Source organism: Salvelinus alpinus, chromosome 3 (assembly GCF_045679555.1).
Source record: "Salvelinus alpinus chromosome 3, SLU_Salpinus.1, whole genome shotgun sequence".
In the NCBI taxonomy this organism is placed as follows: Eukaryota; Metazoa; Chordata; class Actinopteri; order Salmoniformes; family Salmonidae; genus Salvelinus; species Salvelinus alpinus.
Window position 1 is genome coordinate 47,947,088 of NC_092088.1, and position 20,838 is coordinate 47,967,925.

A 20,838-nucleotide genomic window follows, 5' to 3' on the forward strand; every position below is an offset into this window, starting at 1 on the left:
GTGATAATAAAATGGATGACCTCCAATTGCAGATTACCAACGGGATTCTCGGAACTGCAATATTCTTTGCTTTTCAGAAACATGGCTCTTGGAAAATATACCCCCCATGGCTATCCAACTCGATGGATTCTTCATTCACCGGGCGGACAGGACAGTTGAGTCAGGGAAATCGATGGGGGGAGGTGTTTGCCTCTTCATCAACTCCAACTGGTGTGCTAATTCCAGCGTGGTGGAAGTGTCGATCTACTGTTCACCCATCTTGGAATACCTGATTGTCAAATGCCTACCCTTCTACCTCCCGAGGGAGTTTTCAGCTATTATCGTGATTCGGTGTCACTAAGACACGTGATGCCCAACTTCCATCAACACCTCCAACGCCCCTAGGGGTGATAAAGTCCTAGACCACTGCTATTCTACCCACAAGCAAGCATACAAGGCCCTCCCTCGTCCGCCATTCGGCAAATCAGATCATGACTCCTTACTCTTGCTCCCTGTTTACAAGCAGAAACTTAAACAGGAAGTACCCGCGATTCGCTCTGTTGACAAAATGGTCACCATAATCAGAGGTTATGCTACAGGACTGCTTTGCTAGTGGGAATATGTTTAGAGACTCCGTCGACAACATTGCCGAGCTAACCACCTCCATCACCGGCTTCATTAGAAAATGCATCAGAGACGTTGGTGAGGGTTCGCTGCTTCCCCAATCAAAAGCCCTTGAGTAACACCAAGGTTGGCGCTAAACTGAAGAACAGAGCTACCGTAGACAACCCTGATGCTACGGCCACAGACAGGAATAAGTACAAGAAGGCCCGCTATGCCCTCCGCAGAATCATCAAACGAGAAAAATAACAATATAGGAATAAGGTGGAATTATATTACAGAAGCTCCGATGCCCGCCGCATGTGGCAGGGGCTACAGTCCATTACGGACGACAAAGGAAGACCCAACCGTGATTTGCCAACGATGCCTCTCTACCAAACGTACTCAATGCATTTTATGTACGCTTTGACAACAACAACATCGAGCCGGGTGTGAGGCCCGTCACTGACCCACAGGATTGGGTGATCTCGCTCAGACCAACACCTGCAAGGCTGTGGGCCCCGACAGTATTCCAGGACGCGTTCTCAGAGCATGCGCAGAACAGCTCACAATCATTTTCAATCTCTCCTTGTCTCAGTCAGATTTTTTTTTCTCAGATGACCACAATCATTCCTGTTCCTAAGAAATCTAAGGCTTTATGCCACAATGACTACCACCATGTAGCACTCACTTCTGTAATCATTAAGTGCTTTGAGAGGCTGGTTATGGCACACATTAACTCCACCATCCCAGCCACCCTAAACCCACTCCAATTTGCATACTGCCCCAACAGATCCAAAGACGACGCCATCTCAATTACTCTCCACACTCCCTCACCTACCTAGATAAGAGGAATACCTATGTGAGAATGTTGTTCATTGATTACAGCTCAGTGTTCAACACCATTGTCCCCTCCAAGCTCGTTACCAAGCATAGGACTCTGGGTCTGAACACCTCCCTTTGTAACTGGATCCTGGACTTCCTGACGGGCTGACCCCAAGTGGTGAGGGTAGGCAACATCACCTACGCCACGCTGACCCTTAACACATGAGCCCCACAGGGGTGTGTGCTTAGTCCCCTTCTGAACTCCTTGTTCACCCACAAATGTGTGGCCACGCACGACTCCAACACCATTCGCTGACGACACGACGGTGAGTCAGCCTACAAGCAGGAGGTCAGTGACCTGGCAGTGTGGTGCCAGAGCAACAACCTCTCCCTCAACGTCAGCAAGGTCAAGGAGCTGTCCAAGGAGCTGATTGTGGACTACAGGAAACTTCAAGTTCCTCTGTCTCCAAATCATTAAAGACTTAAAATGTTCCAAACACACACGCACAGTCGTGAAGAAGTGTCTCTTCCCCCCCAGGAGGTTGAAAAAGTTTGGCATGGGCCCTCAAATCCTCAAACGGTTCAACAGCTGTACCATTGAGAGCATATTGACTGGCTGTATCACTACTTGGTATGGAAATAGCACTGCCCTCGATCACATGGCACTACAGAGGGTTGTGTGGACAACCCAGTACATCACTGGGGCCGAGTTCCCTGCCATCCAGGACCTCTATATCAGGCGGTGTGAAAAGAAGGCCCAGCAAATCGTCAAAGACTCCAACCACCCAAGCCACAGACTATTTTCACTGCTGCCGCACGGCAAGAGGTACCGGTGAATCAAGTCTGACACCAACAGGCTCTTGAACAGCTTCTATCCTCAAGCAATACGACTGATAAATAGCTGCACATATCTTTATTGACCTTTTATTTCAATCTTTGCACTGTCTCTATGCACACTCCAACTGTCACTCCAACACACAAACACACAGTCCATCATAATATGCAAAAACAGTACCAGTCAAAAGTTTGGACACACCTACTCATTGCAGGGTATGTCTTTATTTTTTACTATTTTCTACATTATAGAATAATAGTGAAGAAATCTAAACTATGAAATAACACATATGGATATATGTAATAACCAAAAAATTGTTAAACAAATCCCAAAATATTTTATATGTGAGATTCTTCATAGTAGCTACCCTTTGCCTTGATGACAGCTTTGCACAGTCTTGGCATTCTCTCAACCGGCTTCATGAGGTAGTCACCTGGAATGCATTTCAATTAACAATTAACTTCTAATTGCACACCATCCCGGATCCGGGAGCACCCCCATCAGTAAAAAAGCTGACTAGCATAGCCTAGCATAGCGTCACAAGTAAATACTAGCATCTAAATATCATTAAATCACAAGTCCAAGACACCAGATGAAAGATACACATCTTGTGAATCCAGCCATCATTTCTGATTTTTAAAATGTTTTACAGGGAAGACACAATATGTAAATCTATTAGCTAACCACGTTAGCAAAATACACCACTTTTTTTACTCCACCAGTTTTTTCCTGTATAGGTAGCTATCACAATTTCGACCAAATAAAGATATAAATAGTCACTAACCAAGAAATAACTTCATCAGATGACAGTCTGATAACATATTTATTGTATAGCATATGTTTTGTTAGAAAAATGTGCATATTTCAGGTATAAATCACAGTTCTACATTGCAGCTGCAATCTGAAATAGCGTCGATGCAGCCAGAATAATTACAGAGACCAACGTCAAATACCTAATTACTCATCATAAATCATTTCTGAAAAATACACAGCGTACAGCAAATGAAAGCCCAACATCTTGTGAATCCAGCCAATATTTCAGATTTTTTAAGTGTTTTACAGCGAAAACACAATATAGCATTATATTAGCTTACCACAATAGCCAGAAACACAAGCAATTTACCAGCAGCAAAGGTTAGCGATCGTAACAATCCAGCAAAATATATATTATTTTTGACAAACCTTGATAAACTTTATCAGATGACAGTCCTGTAACATCATATTACACAATGCATATAGGTTTTGTTCGAAAATGTGCATATTTAGCAGCACAAATCGTGGTTATACAATGTGATCAGTAGCAACATTTCAGGCATTCTGGCCGGCGCCATCTTGGAGAGGCACCTAATCTAATCGATAACTAATTGTAAACTTGACTAAAAAATACAGGTTGGACAGCAAATGAAAGATGCATTAGTTATTAATGCAACCGCTGTGTTAGATTTTTAAAATTAACGTTACTAGACATACAGTGTGCGTTACAGCCAGACCAGTGCCGAAATTAATGGCGGACAAATCCTTTTACATTTTTCCACAGAAATACGAATTAACATCATAAATAGCTCTTACTTTTGGACGAGCTTCCATCAGAATCTTGGGCAAGTTGTCCTTTGTCCATAATAATTGTTGCTCTGCTGAAGAACGTCGTCTTCAACCGTGTAATTAGCAGCAAACATTAGCTATGTGGCCACGACATGCCCAAATCTTCAAAACGCAACACAAAGGAAATTCCGAAAATCTCAATATAATCACATAAACTGATATAACTCGGTTTAAAATAACTTCGTTATGATGTTTCTAACACCTATACCGAATAAAATCAGAGCAGGATATATCTAAGGCCTATAACATGAGCTTTTCAGAACGCCATCCTAAGGTCCTCCTCTGCGCCATGACGAAAGTTGAAAAGAGTGCACCCCCCATTCCATGGGCCTTTATATGGTCTCAGATCTGCCTAGAAACTCCATTCCAATTCTCATTGGTTATTGACATCCAGGGGGAGGTGCATGCAGCTCATGTCGACCCATAGGATACATACAGAGTTTTAAACTGATCCTAGAACAGAGTCAACATTTTCAGATTTTGCAGTACCCGTCAGGAATTTCGCTGCCAAACGAGTTCTGTTTCACTCAGAGAAATAATTCAAACGGTTTTAGAAACTAGAGAGTGTTTTCTATCCAATAGTAATAATAATATGCATATTGTACGAGCAAGAAATGAGTACGAGGCAGTTTAATTTGGAGACAATATTTTCCAAAGTGGAAACAGCACCCCCTATATTGAGAAAAGGTTAACAGAGTGCCTTGTGAAAAGCAAATTTGTGGAATTTCTTTCCTTCTTAATGCATTTGAGCCAATCAGTTTTGTTGTGACAAGGTAGGGTTGGTATACAGAAGATAGCCCTATTTGGTAAAAGACCAAGTCCATATTATGGCAAGAACAGCTCAAATAAGCAAAGAGAAACAACAATCCATCATTACATTAAGACATGGTCAGTCAATATGGAATATTTCAAGAACTTTCAAAGATTCTTCAAATGCAGTCGCAAAAACCATCAAGGGCTATGATGAAACTGGCTGTCTTGAGGACCGCCACAGGAACGGAAGACCCAGTGTAACCTCTGCTGCGGAGGATAAGTTCATTAGAGTTACCAGCCTCAGAAATTGCAGCCCAAATAAATGCTTCACAGAGTTCAAGTATCAGACACTTCTCAACATCAACTGTTCAGAGGAGACTACTTGAATCAGGCCTTCTTGGTCGAATTGCTGCAAAGAAACCACTACTAAAGGACACCGATAAGAAGAAGAGATTTGCTTGAGCCAAGAAACATGAGCAATGGACATTAGAATGCTGGAAATCTGTCCTTTGGTCTGATGAGTACACATTTTCCAAATAAAGAAAAAAGTATTCACCCCCTTGGCATTTTTCCTATTTTGTTGCCTTACAACCTGGAATTAAAATAGATTATTTTTTGGGGGGTTGTATCATTTGATTTACACAACATGCCCACTTTGAAGATGCAACATATTTTTTATTGTGGGGCAAACAAGAAATAAGACAAAAAAACCAGAAAACTTGAGCGTGCATAACTATTCACCCCCCCCCCTCCCCCAAAGTCAATACTTTGTTGAGCCACCTTTTGCAGAAATTACAGCTGCAAGTCACTTGGGGTATGTCTCTATAAACGTGGCACATCTAGCCACAGGGATTTTTGCCCATTCTTCTTGGCAAAACTGCTCTCAATTGCATTGAGGTCTGGGCTTTGACTAGACCATTCCAAGACATTTAAATATTTCCCCTTAAACCACTCGAGTGTTGCTTTAGCAGTATGCTTAGGGTCAATGTCCTGCTGGAAGGTGAACCTCCGTCCCAGTCTCAAATGTCTGGAAGACTGACACAGGTTTCCCTCAAGAATTTCCCTGCATTTAACACCAACCATCAGTCCTTCAATTCTGACAAGTTTCCCAGTCCCTGCCGATGAAAAACATCCCCACAGCAAGATGCTGCCACCACCACGATTCATTGTGGGGATGGTTTTCTCGGGGTGATGAGAGGTGTTGGGTGTGCGCCAGACATATCGTTTTCCTGGATGGCCAAAAAGCTAAATTTTAGTCTCATCTGACCACCTTCCATTTGTTTGGGGAGTCTCCCACATGCCTTTTGGCAAAAACCAAACGTGTTTGCTTATTTTTTTCTTTAAGCAATGGCTTTTTTTCCGGCCACACTTCAGTAAAGCCCAGCTCTGTGGAGTGTATACAGCTTAAAGTGGTCCTATGGACAGATACTACAATCTCCACTGTGGAGCTTTGCAGCTCCTTCAGGGTTATCTTTGGTCTCTTTGTTGCCTCTCTGATGATTAATGCCATCCTTGCCTGGTCTGTGAGTTTTAGTGGGTGGCCCTCTCTTGGCAGGTTTGTTGTGGTGCCATATTCTTTCCATATTTTAATAATGTATTTAATGGTGCTCCGTGGGATATTCAAAGTTTCGGATATTATTTTATAACCCAACCCTGATCTGTACTTCTCCACAACTTTGTCCCTGACCTGTTTGGAGAGCTTCTTGGTCTTCATGGTGCCGCTTGCTTAGTGGTGCCCCTTGCAGTCTCTGGGGCCTTTCAGAACAGATGTATATACAGTTGAAGTTGGAAGTTTACATACACTTAGGTTGGAGTCAATAAAATCCGTTTTTCAACCACTCCACAAATTTCCGGTTAACAAACTATAGTTTTGGCAAGTCTGTAAGGACATCTACTTTGTGCATGACACAAGTAATTTTTCCAACAATTGTTTACAGACAGACCATTTCACTTATAATTCACTGTATCACAATTCCAGTGGGTCAGAAGTTTACATACACTAAGTTGACAATTAGCTTCTGATAGGCTAAATGACCTCATTTGAGTCAATTGGAGGTGTACCTGTGAATGTATTTCAAGGCCTACCTTCAAACTCAGGGACTCTTTGCTTGACATCATGGGAAAATCAAAAGAAATCAGCCAAGAACTGTAGACCTCCACAAGTCTGGCTCACCCTTGGTGCAATTTCCAAATGCCTGAAGGTACCACGTTCATCTATACAAACAATAGTACGCAAGTATAAACACCATGGGACCACGCAGCTGTCAAACCGCTCAGGAAGGAGACGCATTCTGTCTCCTAGAGATGAACGTACTTTGATTCAAAAAGTGCAAATCAATCCCAAAACAACAGCATAGGACCTTGTGAAGATGCTGGAGGAAACAGGTACAAAAGTATCTATATCCACTGTAAAACGAGTCCTATATTGACATAACCTGAAAGGCCGCTCAGGAAGGAAGAAGCCACTGCTCTAAAACCGCCATAAAAAAGCCAGACTACGTTTTGCAACTGCACATGGGGACAAAGATCGTACATTTTGGAGAAATGTCCTCTGGTCTGATGAAACAAAAATAGAACTGTTTGGCCATAATGACCATCGTTATGTTTGGAGGAAAAAGGGGGAGGCTTGCAAGCCGAAGAACACCATCCCATCCGTGAAGCACAGGGGTGGCAGCATCATGTTGTGGGGGTGCATTGCTGCAGGAGGGACAGGTGCACTTCACAAAATAGATGGTATCATCAGGTAGGAAAATTATGTGGATATATTGAAACAACATCTCAAAACATCAGTCAGGAAGTTAAAGCTTGGTCGCAAATGGCCCTTCCAAATGGACAATGACCCCAAGCATATTTCCAAAGTTGTGGCAAAATGCTAAGGACAACAAAGTCAAGGTATTGGAGTGGCCATCACAAAGCCCTGATATTTGTGGGCAGAACTGAAAAAGCATGTGCGAGCAAGGAGACCTACAAACCTGACTCAGTTACACCAGCTCTGTCAGGAGGAATGGGCCAAAATTCACCCAACTTATTGTTGGAAGCTTGTGGAAGGCTACCCAAAACGTTTGACACAAGTTAAACAATTTAAAGGCAATGCTACCAAATAATTGTGTGTATGTAAACTTCTGACCCACTGGGAATGTGATGAAAGAAATAAAAGCTGAAATAAATAATTCTCTCTACTATTATTCTGACATTTCACAATCTTAAAATAAAGTGGTGATCCTAACTGACCTAAGACAGGGAATTTTTACTAGGATTAAATGTCAGTAATTGTGAAAAACTGAGTTTAAATGTATTTGGCTAAGGTGTATGTAAACTTCCGACTTCAACTGTATACGAAGATCATGTGACAGATCATGTGACACTTAGATTGCACACAGGTGAACTTTATTTAACTATTTAAGTGACTTCTGAAGGTAATTGGTTGCACCAGATCTTATTTAGGGGCTTCATAGCAAAGGGGGTGAATACATATGCACGCACCACTTTTCCATATATTTTTTTATTTTTTATTTTTTTAAACAAGACTTTTTTGTGTATGTCCATTACATGAACTCCAAATAAAAATCAATTTAAATTACAGGCTGTAAGGCAACAAAATAGGAAAAACGCCAAGTGGGATGAATACTTTTGCAAGCCACTGTCAATGTACAGTACCAGTCAAAAGTTTGGTCACAACTACTCAGTCAATGGTTTTTCTTTATTTTGACTATTTTCTACATTGTAGAATAATAGTGAAGACATCAAAACTTTGAAATAACACATGGAGGCCAGGTCATCTGATGCAGCACTTCATCACCCTCCTTCTTGGTTAAACAGTCCTTACACAGCCTGGAAGTATGTTTTAGGTCATTGTCACGTTGAAAAAAAATGATAGTCCCACTAAGCGCAAACCAGATGGGATAGCGTATCGCTGCAGAAGGCTGTGTTAGCCATGCTGGTTAAGTGTGCCTTGAATTCTAAATAAAGCAATCACTCTACACACCCACTCACATACAAGCTGCTGCTACTCTGTTTGTCTTATATTCTGTTGCCTAGTCCCCGTAACCCTATACGTATCTACCTCCATCTCTCCAGAGTCCCTGCACATGTAAATATGGTATTGGAACTGACTTTTTAAAATATTTCCTGTATATAGCATGCTTACTTACTTTATTGTGTATTTCATATTTCCTATTCTTATTTCTTCAGTTTTTTTCCTAGTAATACATTGTTAATGATTATTGCAAGAAAGGCATTTTGCAAGAAAGGCATTTCACTGTACTTGTGCATGTGAAATTAAAACTTGATTTAAGTCATGACTTGGGAAATCTGAAGTGGAAACTTTGGAAATCCATGTCAATGACGTGTAACTTTTTCTGACGTAGGTGTCAGTTATAGGGCTGTTCTCTACAAACATGTTAGAGAACACATGTGGGCTCATTACTTCCTGTTTACAATCTGTTGCTACTGTGGCTGCGGTCTGCAATGCATTTAGACTGTTGGGAGATGTTGGAAGGGCTGACGCCAGTGAAACGGGGAGAAAGAAAATAGCTAGATTATTCTGATGAGTGGGTTAAGTGAATAACGTAAACTCACCCCATTCCGTACAAATGTGCTGAACCGCGACATTCAAATGAGGCTAAAATGAAAACTAATGGGACTGTAGCGACTGTGTTGACTTCAAAATCGGGGGCGTGAACTAGGTTTCTATTCAAGCGTTGATCGACATGGTAATGGCTCTATAGTATTGGAGAAAAGTTGTAAAAACTGACCCTCCGTTACATCTTGACGTGTCATGTCGTAACGTACAGCACGCATAAAGCAACTATTTCTGTCTTACAATCTCTCTCCACCAGGTGTAACACTTCTCTCATCGTTTAAAAACAAGAAATGGACAGTGACGGGGTAAGGGGGGATACCTAGTCATTTTTTTCGTCATCATTGCATGCGATCATCATTCTCAAAGCCGCTGTTTACTTCTAAGATCACTTTAGCACCGCCTAAACACCTGATTCAAATTCGACACAAACCTTCAAATAGGTATGTAATGACACATTACGGACCAAGGCGATGTACGAGTTTACGTTACGTGAAATGCCAACACAACTGGAACACTTCATTGTTTCTGAAGACACATTGTGCACGGCGGCGCTACTGCAAGAGTGTAGCTAGCTAGCTAGCAAGTAGCAGTTGCTCGCTAACTATACACGTTTGGCTGGCTAGCTAGCTAAAGCTAGCATAGTTAACTGTGCAGTGAAGTAAATCCATATGAAGGAAGTTAATATATAGCTCAGTGTCTCCAAAACTTCAAGGTGTCTCTACAGTAATAAACCTAGCTGTCAAAGGGAATGTGCTTGCTGGCCAATGTGATACAAAATTCTGCCAAGCAATGTCAAAACGTGCAAACAAAACAATGTGCAAAGAGTTGGGCTATTGTAGTAGCTAGCTATATTGCTATAAAAGTATTGATCTATATTCTAGCTAGAGTCCATAACAAAAAGCTATATTGGTCGTCTAGTAGCTGCTAGCGGGGATACTTGTAAACATTACAGATAGGTCGTTCCAGCTGTTGTTTAGTTAGCTAGCCGGGTAGCTAGCTAGCTAACAAGCTAGCAAAATGTTTAGTACATTAGCTACAGTAACTACCTAACCTTTACTCTTTAGATAATCAGAAGAAAATCTGAATGGTAGCTAGCCTGCACAGTTACAGGTACTCTGATGCTTGAAACAACTTTGGAACCAATTATCCACAGTTGCTAATAGTTACCGGTCCAATGAGTAGGTTAGCTAGCCTCTAGCTTTACCGGTAAAACTCCAGTATTACCGCCTAACGCTATATTCATATTTGATCATTCAATTCCGTTGCAGAAGAGTGAGGAGAGTGGATGTTCCTCCGCCTTGTCATAGCTACTGTTAGCTGTGCTGTGCACCATAGCGATTAGCAAAGTTACCCTGACCCTGGCTTTTATAAATCACAGAGTGTGGGCTGTGCCAGAGACCATACACTGGGCAAAAAGGGCCCAAAACAGGGGATATCTTTACATGACACATTTTTGATATTCTAGAGAATACAGAGCATTTCCATTGTATATTTTGAGTTTTGTGGATATGCACCATATCCTGACAAATTCTGAATCCAGATGTGTCTTCTAGACATACTGTATATGATATTGGGATTACTCCGCATATCACACATGGATGGACATTTCCTATGGCCAGATATAGACTCATTCAATATCCTAAAATATGGGACATCCTATTTCTCTCATCATGTTGACAAAAATTGACTGTATACATCACATCTGTGTTTTCTCAGCCCATTCCAGATATTCATTTCAGATATGCTTCTCTTGGCTGAGGTCCATACCATGGATCTTGATATGCTGAAAATAAGGACAGCACATGCACAGCACATGCTCAATAATTTGACAAATATTACATCTATATCATTCTTTCAGACACTAGCTATAATTTTTGTATTCCATCTGGATAAAAGCACTGTAACTGGTAGCCTAGCAACAATAATCAACTTTAATTTTTGAATATGGCACCACAAATGAGTGTGTAAATGGTGGGTGGTCAACCTGACAACTGGAGAAACAAAGAAGTGAAAAGCTGTGTAGAAAATACCTAAAAGAAGTTAACGCTAAAGTGATTTGCTAATTTGAGATGTTTCTACAGCTATTCTTGCTAGCCGCTGTCTTTGTTAGTGGGCCAGAGGCTATACTGTATCAGAGGGCCAGCTTTTTTCTGACAAAGGCAGATACAGCACACTAACTTGTTCAGACCCAAGCCCACATCCTTCCCTCTACCATGTTTCAAAGAGAATAGACAATTATTATATTTTGTTGTTTTGGGGATGGGGGTATGTGTATACTATCTATTTGATAGAAGAGAGATAGTGTGTGTATGTATGTGTGTGGGCGTGCATGTGTGTGTATACGGCAAAGGTTGCTCTCTTCTTTGGTGGAGGAGATAAAGGTGTTGTTCTTATCACTGGTTGTTATATCAGTATATAAAGCATGGTGGTGGGAACCTCTAGCTGCACTGGGAGAGTTGATTCAAAAGTGACAGTAGAGTGCTCTCTCTAAAATTAGCTTACCTTCCCCAGTCCTAAACCTTAACCATTATGGAATGGAGAAAATGCTAAATCTTAAACCTAGATCAGCATCTCTAGGGGACAACTTACCCCATTTACATTTACATTTAAGTCATTTAGCAGACGCTCTTATCCAGAGCGACTTACAAATTGGTGCATTCACCTTATGATATCCAGTGGAACAACCACTTTACAATAGTGCATCTAACTCTTTTAAGGGGGGGGGGGGGGTTAGAAGGATTACTTTACCCCAGTCTGTCCTTCTCTCCTGTTCAACAAATCCCACCAGGTAGGTACAGTGCCTTGCAAAATTATTCATCCCCCTTGACGTTTTTCCTATTTTGTTGCATTATAACCTGTAATTTAAATGGATTTTTATTTGGACTTCATGTAATGGACAGACACAAAATAGTCCAAATTGGTGAAGTGAAAAAGTGAAAAAATTACGTGTTTAAAATTTGTTGAAAAAATAAAATACGGAAAAGTGGTGCGTGCATATATATATATTCACCCTCTTCGCCATTGATGCCCCTAAATAAGATCTGGTGCAACCAATTACCTTCAGAAGTCACATAATTAGTTAATAAAGTCCACCTGTGTGCAATCTAAGTGTCACATAATCTGAGTATACACACATCTGTTCTGAAAGGCCCCAGAGTCTGCAACACCACTAAGCAAGGGGCATCACCAAGCAAGCGGCTACATGAAGAGCTCTCCAAACAGGTCAAGGACAAAGTTGCGGAGAAGTACAGATCAGGGTTGGGTTATAAAAAATATTCGAAACTTTGAAAATCCCACGGAGCACCATTAAATCGATTATTAAAAAATGTAAAGAATATTGCACCATAACAAACCTGCCAAGAGCGGGCTGCACCTCAAATCTCACAGACCAGGCAAGGAGGGCATTAATCAGAGAGGCAACAAAGAGACCAAAGATAACCCTGAAGGAGCTGAAAAGCTCCACAGTGGACATAGGAGTATCTGTCCATAGGACCGCTTTAAGCCGTACACTCCACAGAGCTGGGCTTTACGGAAGAGTGGCCGGAAAAAAGCTATTGCTTAAAGAAAATAATAAGCAAACATGTTTGGTGTTTGCCAAAAGGCATGTGGGAGACTCCCCAAACAAATGGAAGGTGGTCAGATGAGACTAAAATGTTGCTTTTTGGCCATCCAGGAAAACGATATGTCTGGCGCAAACCCAACACCTCTCGTCACCCCGAGAACACCATCCCCACAGTGAATCATGGTGGTGGCAGCATCATGCTGTGGGGATGTTTTTCATCGGCAGGGACTGGGAAACTTGACAGAATTGAAGGACTGATGGTTGGTGCTAAATGCAGGGAAATTCTTGAGGGAAACCTGTTTCAGTCTTCCAGACATTTGAGACTGGGACGGAGGTTCACCTTCCAGCAGGACAATGACCCTAAGCATACTGCTAAAGCAACACTCGAGTGGTTTAAGGGGAAACATTTAAATGTCTTGGAATGGTCTAGTCAAAGCCCAGACCTCAATGCAATTGAGAATCTGTGGTATGACTTAAAGATTGCTGTACACCAGCAGAAACCATCCAACTTGAAGGAGCTGGAGCAGTTTTGCCTTGAAGAATTGGCAAAAATCCCAGTGGCTAGATGTGCCAAGCTTATAGAGACTTACCTCAAGAGACTTGCAGCTGCAATTTCTGCAAAAGGTGGCTCTACAAAGTATTGACTTTGGGGGGGTGAATAGTTATGTACGCTCAAGTTTTCAGTTTCTTTTGTCTTATTCCTTGTTTGCTTCACAAGAAAAAATATTTGCATCTTCAAAGTGGGCATGTTGCGTAAATCAAATGATACAAATCCCCCCAAAATCTATTTTAATTCCAGGTTATAAAGCAACAAAATAGAAAAAATGCCAAAAGGGGGTGAATAATTTCGCAAGCCACTGTACACTCAAATAGATTTAATGTAAATAATCCCTGTTTACCTGTCCAGGGCCTTGTCTATCACATAACAGCCTCCACTTTATTGATGAGGTAGATTGTGCATTGTAGGTTGAATAATGTGAGACAGAGGTAGTGAGAGAGCATAAGAGAGGGATATATAAAGAAAAGAAGGAGAGCTCATCAAAAAGGAGAGGAAAAGAGAAAAAGCAAGAAAGTGACAGAAAGTGAAAGCGAAGGACAGTGATAAAGTTTGAGCGAGATGGAGACAGAGTGGGTGATGGAGGAAAGAAGATGTTGTTTGCATCTGTGTTCTCCCAATCACACTGGAGCAGAGCTCTGCTCTCTGTTCAAACCGGCTGACCCAGATGCAGCTGAATTAAAGACAGCCTCAGAGAGAGAGAGAGAGAGAGACAGAGAGAGAGAGAGAAACAACATTGTAAATACCACCAATACGTATCTGTTTATTTATCTTCCCATATTCGTACTACAAATATTTGCACATTGTTAAAACACTTTACATAGCTAATAATATAACACTTGAATTTATTTATTTTCATCTTTAAAAATATTTTTTAAACCTTTTTGAGTGCAATGTTTACTGTTAATTTCTAATATTTTTTTGTTGATGTTGTGAAATACATTTCTTGTTAGTTTTGTTTTCTAGTTTATTTCACTTGCTTTGCCAATGTAAACATGTTTCCCATGCCAATAAAGCCCCTTTGAATTGAATTGAGAGAGAGTGTGTGTGTGTGTTTGTGTGTGTGTAAAACAGGAAGTGAGAGATGAAGAAACTAGCTAAAGTGCAGGCTACCTCTCTCGTTCCCAGGCTACCTCTCTCGTTCCCACTCTACCCCCATACATATGTCACATACTCTGTTTTTTCAGTGTTCTCAATCATAGCAACCTCAGGGTTCATAGTCATAAAGTACTCCTTTGCTCTGTGTGCTGTTTGTAAGTGTTCTGCCATCAATCATAGCGTCACCACACACAACCATGTTACACGATGAGATGATCTACAGACCGGAAGAGTACATTAGTGCCCAGATGATACTCCATACATTGAGTGTGTCTATTTGTATCAGTGACATCTAGGCATAGAGATCCTAATAGATTACTAGAGGGGGTATGTCATTAACCTTCAAAGATCCAGAATGGGATAAAAAATGGCAGCCATATTGCTCAGGGAGAAATGCAAACCAGTCTGATTGGAAGGAATGGCATTAGAGCAGTGTTTCCCAAACTCGGTCCTGGGGACCCTAAGGGGTGCACGTTTTGTTTTTTATCCTAGCACTACACATCTGATTAAAAAAATAATGAACTCATCATTGATTATTTGAATCAGCTGTGAACTGCTAGGGCAAAAACCAAAACGTGCACCCCTTAGGGTCCCCAGGACTGAGTTTGGGAAAACGCTGCAGTAGAGATATAATCCTGATTTTACTTATTCAGAAAAATGAAAGTAAGGCATGTGGTAAATTAGCAATTGTGTAATAGAAGTATTGTCACCCTAAAATATAGTCATATAATTATAGATACAGTTTCTACATGTTTTATACAAACATTCGGGGCGGCAGCGTAGCCTAGTGGTTAGCGCGTTGGACTAGTAACCAAAAGATTGCAAGATCGAATCCCTGAGCTAACAAGGTACAAATCTGTTGTTCTGCCCCTGAACAAGGCAGTTTAACCCACTGTTCCTAGGCTGTCATTGAAAATAAGAATTTGTTCTTAACTGACTGATGCATTGGTTATAGCATATCTCTGAGTTCTATGCTCTCATTTCTTTAGCCGCCAATGGATCACAGTGTATCAATGTGTCCATATGGCAGAGGCTAGTGCTCTCACCATAGTTTCATTTTAAAGTTCAGATTTTTATGATTAACCACGTGACAATGATTTTGAGAAACTGAAACGTTATTATTTCAATGAAACTGTTCCACGAAAACGTGCATATAAAAGTAATCATAACTGGCACGCAGATTGGTAGAAATGGTAGGATAAATTGTAAGCTTCCCCAAACTTGAAACTCAGGAGATGACTATGGTCTTTACTATTCCAGCCATTTAAAAAATATGCACAAGCGCGTGCACACATAGGAGGTCCCGTGAAAAAAACAGGCCCGCCTATGGAAATCAAACGCCTCCCCAACTGATTTGTCCGGGCGCCAGGTCTGTGGAAACCATGTGTTTGATGTATTTGATACCATTCCACTCATTTTGCTCCAGCCATTACCACGAGCCAGTCCTCACCAATTAAAGTGCCTGGGACTAAACACCTCCTTCTGCAACTGGATCCCGGACCTCCTGTGTTCTGCATTGACCCCACCCCCCCCACCCCCACCCCCTTTGCAGTCTTTTGACTCATCACATGCGCTGCTGCAACTGCTTATTAGCCTATTTATCCTGTTGCCAAGTCACTTTACCTCTACCTACAGCATATGTATATCGACCTCAATTACCTCCTACCACTGCACATCGACTCAGTACTGGTACCCCGTGTATATAGCCAAGTTATCGTTACTCATTGTGTACTTATTCCTCGTGTTATTATCTTTCTATTATTTTTTATATTTTTCACTCTGTATTGTTGGGAAGGGCCGTAATTATGCATTTCGCTGTTAGTCTAGACCTGTTGTTTACAAAGCATGTGCCACATTTGATTTGATTTGTTGCAACTCATTTATGGACAATCCTTGCTTTAGGCCCACATAACAACAACCATTTATATGAAAACGTAAAGGTCAAACTCAGATAATGAAGCGCAAACCCACTGAGAGGAAACGCACTCAAAAACACCATAGCCTATATGGATATTAGTGAACAACATCGCTTTATGTCCCTTCTTAGGAGCCTCACAAAATAGTGAAACTGAAAAAAACATACCTCTCGCAAATTCTCGCAAATAGGCAACTGTTCAACAAGACATTCTGACAACAAGCGTCTCACCTGCTTTCTCGACCAAACACGAGAGCCCCTTTACAAGAGCGAGCAGCACCCCCATGAAGAACATCTGCCCACCGAACAACTCCTTTCGCTTTTTCCGCTGAGCTTTGGTCTTCCGCTGGTTCAGCATCCCTTGAAGCGGCTTACTCCGCACCCAGACGGTCCCGGGCATCATGCCAAAGGCTATCCCATCCATGGAGACGTTTTCACGGGGACAGAGTTTCTGGGAACCCGGACAGGGTACGCGGAGGAGTCGAAGGACGCGGGGAGGAAGAGGGGTTCGGAAAGTTACACAATGGAAGAGGTGGGTTGTCGACGCGTGAAAGGCGATGTTGGTATTCTATCTTGAGTCGGTTGCGATGTTGTCTTCTATATTACTTCGCACGGAAGTGTTGCTGTGCGTCGTGGATGTTGTGATAGGACGGCGCGCTCCATGGATGCGTCAGTTCTGTGCCAGTTTTCGCAGGACACGGTCTGCAACGAGGCTGGCGATGTAGAAGAGAGAGCGCGGAAAGGAGGATGTAGAGGGGTGAGTGTGTGTGAGAGAGAGAGAGAGAGAGAGAGAGAGAGAGAGAGAGAGAGAGAGCGAAAGAGAGAGAGAGAGAGATAAAGCTATAGAGAAATAGTAATTGAACAATGTAGCGAGATGGGGAAAAAGGACAGAGCGAAGAGAAATCCCACTGTGCATAAACTGTATTTCAACAAATATTATATTTCACCCCAAAATGTAATGGGATGACGTTTTATCAACGTGGAAAACTAATTGAATTCGCAAAGTCATCAATGTTAAAGGAATTGTGGGGATTTTTGTGTCTTTTATTCACCCAACTTTTAGCCTAAATCCAATAACATGCTTCAAATGTATGTTGATTTCATGTTAAATTCAGATAGTTGAAAACTCAATCAAATGTAAATTACAACTAGACCTTGAACTGGCATCAGTGTCCAGTGGATACATTTGTCAAGCAGCAGGCTTCATTGTGAACGATAAACTACACGCTCATCGTTGCCCTCTCCTGGATGTAAACTCAGCAAAAAAGAAACGTCTCTTTTTCAGGACTCTGTCTTTCAAAGATAATTCGAAAAAATCCAAATAACTTCAGAGATCTTTATTGTAAAGGGTTTAAACACGGTTTCCCATGCTTGTTCAATGAACCATAAACAATTCATGAACATGCACCTGTGGAACGGTCGTTAAAACACTAACAGTTTACAGATGGTAGGCAATTAAGGTCACAGTTATGAAAACTTAGAACACTAAAGAGGCCTTTCTGCTGACTCTGAAAAACACCAAAAGAAAGCTGCCCAGGGTCCCTGCTCATCTGCGTGAAAGTGCCTTAGGCATGCTGCAAGGAGGCATGAGGACTGCAGATGTGGCCAGGACAATAAATTGCAATGTCCATACTGTGAGACGCCTAAGACAGAGCTACCGGGAGACAGAACGGACTCCATCAGTGCTCAGACTGTCTGCAATAGGCTGAGAGAGGCTGGACTGAGGGCTTGTAGGCCTGTTGTAAGGCAGGTCCTCACCAGACATCACAACCATGTCGCCTATGGGCACAACAACGTCGCCTATGGGCACAAACCCACTGTCGCTGGACCAGAAAGGACTGGCAAAAAGTGCTCTTCACTGACGAGTTGCGGTTTTGTCTCACCAGGGGTGATGGTCAGATTCGCATTTATCGTCGAAGGAATGAGCGTTACACCGAGGTCTGTACTCTGGAGCGGGATCGATTTGGAGGTGGAGGGTCCGTCATGGTCTGGGGCGGTGTGTCACAGCATCATCGGACTGAGCTTGTTGTCATTGCAGGCAATCTCAACGCTATGCGTTACAGGGAAGACATCCCTCCCCCTCATGTGGTACCCTTCCTGCAGGCTCATCTTGACATAACCCTCCAGCATAACAATGCCACCAGCCATACTGCTCGTTCTGTGCGTGATTTCCTTCAAGACAGGAATGTCAGTGTTCTGCCATGGCCAGCGAAGAGCCCGGATCTCAATCCCATTGAGCATGTCTGGGACCTGTTGGATCGGAGGGTGAGGGCTAGGGCCATTCCCCGAGAAATGTCCGGGAAATTGCAGGGGCCTTGGTGGAAGAGTGGGGTAACATCTCATAGCAAGAACTGGCAAATCTGGTGCAGTCCATGTGGAGGAGATGCACTGCAGGACTTAATGCAGCTGGTGGCCACACCAGATGCCGACTGTTACTTTTGAATTTGACCCCCCCCCCTTTGTTCAGGGACACATTATTCAATTTCTGTTAGTCACATGTACTGTATGTGGAACTTGTTCAGTTTATGTCTCAGTTTTTGAATCTTGTTATACAAATATTTACAAATCATTTTTAAGTTTGCTGAAAATAAACGCAGTTGACAGTGAGAGGACGTTCATTTCTTTGCTGAGTTTAGGATATTCCATAGTTTCTTTCAGTAGCCTATTGAAGTAGATAGGCCTACCTATACAAACTACTCCGACTCTGCATAAACTAAAGTAAGCTATAGACAAATGATTGTGTTTTGCAGACATCCGTTTGGCAATGGGTGGCAAATTCAACATTGTAATTATCCTTTACATGAGAATGGTAGGCACATATAAGTGCACGCGTGCACATGCACGCACGCACGCAAACGGGTCTTTCTATGAATAATGGAGTCAATGTGTGACATTGGGATAAACATTTCCAATTGGTTTGAAACAAAAATAAAAAGGATTTTCATGCAGTTCCACATGCGTAATTAGAGGAATAAAAGTTAATATATGCAAATGCACCCATGACTCCACCTGTACAACAACATAGGTCTAGGACTACACACCCTTTAACCCTCCTGTTGTGTTCGTTTCATGTTAATTAGTTCTGTGTTCCGGTCCAAAATGACCGTCCCATTATAGCTGATTAAAAATCCATAATAACACAGATATTATCACCTAATGTTGTGTTCGATCTTTTTATCAACTTAAGTTATTGTGAACATTACAAGTTTTGAACTTCTATTTGCTATTTATGGCCTGTAGGCCTCATTGACCTGAGCTCATACAACTTGTTGTTGAGTAAAAAAAGCATAATGTATGGATTATTTTGACTATAACAAATACTCAGATGAAACATATTGTGCTATTTATCACAGACTACTTTGTGTCAAAGTTTAACAAGGACTCTCTCCTCCTCACCAGTGTCATGATCAAAGATATGTTCATGAGCCTCACATAAAGTATATTGTTTGGTCATTGTGCTGCCACAGAATGAATTGTGAGCAAGGCCTCAAAAAAGCTTTATATACCAGAGCTGCGAGAAAAGTTCTATATATTATTGAAACAATGTTGCAATTGTTTGTGAGAATGCAAATAGGTGTGGTTCCCGTGGGGGAAAGATTATATTGGGGAAAGGTTCCCGTGGGGATTGCCATGGAAGCCAAGAAGGGGAGTGAGGTGTGTGCTCAAACAAATATGCATGTGGGGGTCTGGGAGAGGAAGTGTGTCCATCTGATGAATGGCCATGCGCCTGAACTAAATTTTATACACTAATTGTAGTCTCACCCATTCATTTCTGTGGGGTGGCAGGTAGCCTAGTGGTTAGAGCGTTGGACTTGTAACCGAAAGGTTGCAAGATTTAATCACTGAGCTGACAATGTAAAAATCTGTTGTTCTTCCCCTGAACAAGGCAGTTAACCCCCTGTTCCTAGGCTGTCATTGAAAATAAGAATGTGTTCTTATTATCTGACTTGCCTAGTTAAATAAAGGTTACATTTAAATAATGACAAAGCAGTTTTAGAAGCCTCTTGGACCTAGACTTAGTGCTCCGGTACCACTTGCCGTGCGGTAGCAGAGAGAACAGTCTGATTAGGGTGGCTGGAGTCTTTGACAATTTTAGGGCCTTCCTCTGACACAGCCTGGTATAGAGGTCCTGGATGGCAGGAAGCTTGGTCCCGCTGATGTAATGGGCCGTACGCACTACCCTCTGTACTGCCTTGATGTCGGAGGCCGAGCAGTTACCATACCAGGCAGTGATGCAAACCGTCAGGATGCTCTCGATGGTGAAGCTGTAAAACCTTGTGAGGATCTGAGGACCCATGCCAAATCTTTTCAGTCTCCTGAGGGGGAATAGGTTTTGTCGTGCCCTCTTCACGACTGTCTTGGTGTGCTTGGACCATGTTAGTTTGTTGGTGATGTGGATGCCAAGGAACTTGAAGCTCTCAACCTGCTCCACTACAGCCCAGTCGATGAGAATGGGGGTGTGCTCGGTCCTCCTTTTCCTGTAGTCCACAATCATCTCCTTTGTCTTGATCACGTTGAGGGAGAGGTTGTT

At 42.1% G+C, this 20,838-nt stretch overlaps 1 protein-coding gene across 1 annotated transcript in view; it reads right to left on the bottom strand.

The window, feature by feature from the left end:
- The window catches only part of LOC139570860 (sodium/potassium/calcium exchanger 3-like), a 164,531-nt gene extending 147,476 nt beyond the window's left edge, over positions 1-17,055 (bottom strand). Inside the window, exon 1 of the mRNA XM_071393150.1 lies at positions 16,539-17,055. Coding sequence (XP_071249251.1) covers positions 16,539-16,731 — 193 coding nt within the window. The 5' untranslated portion in view covers positions 16,732-17,055. The remainder of the gene's footprint in view (positions 1-16,538) is intronic.
- Between the last annotated feature and the right edge of the window lie 3,783 nt (positions 17,056-20,838).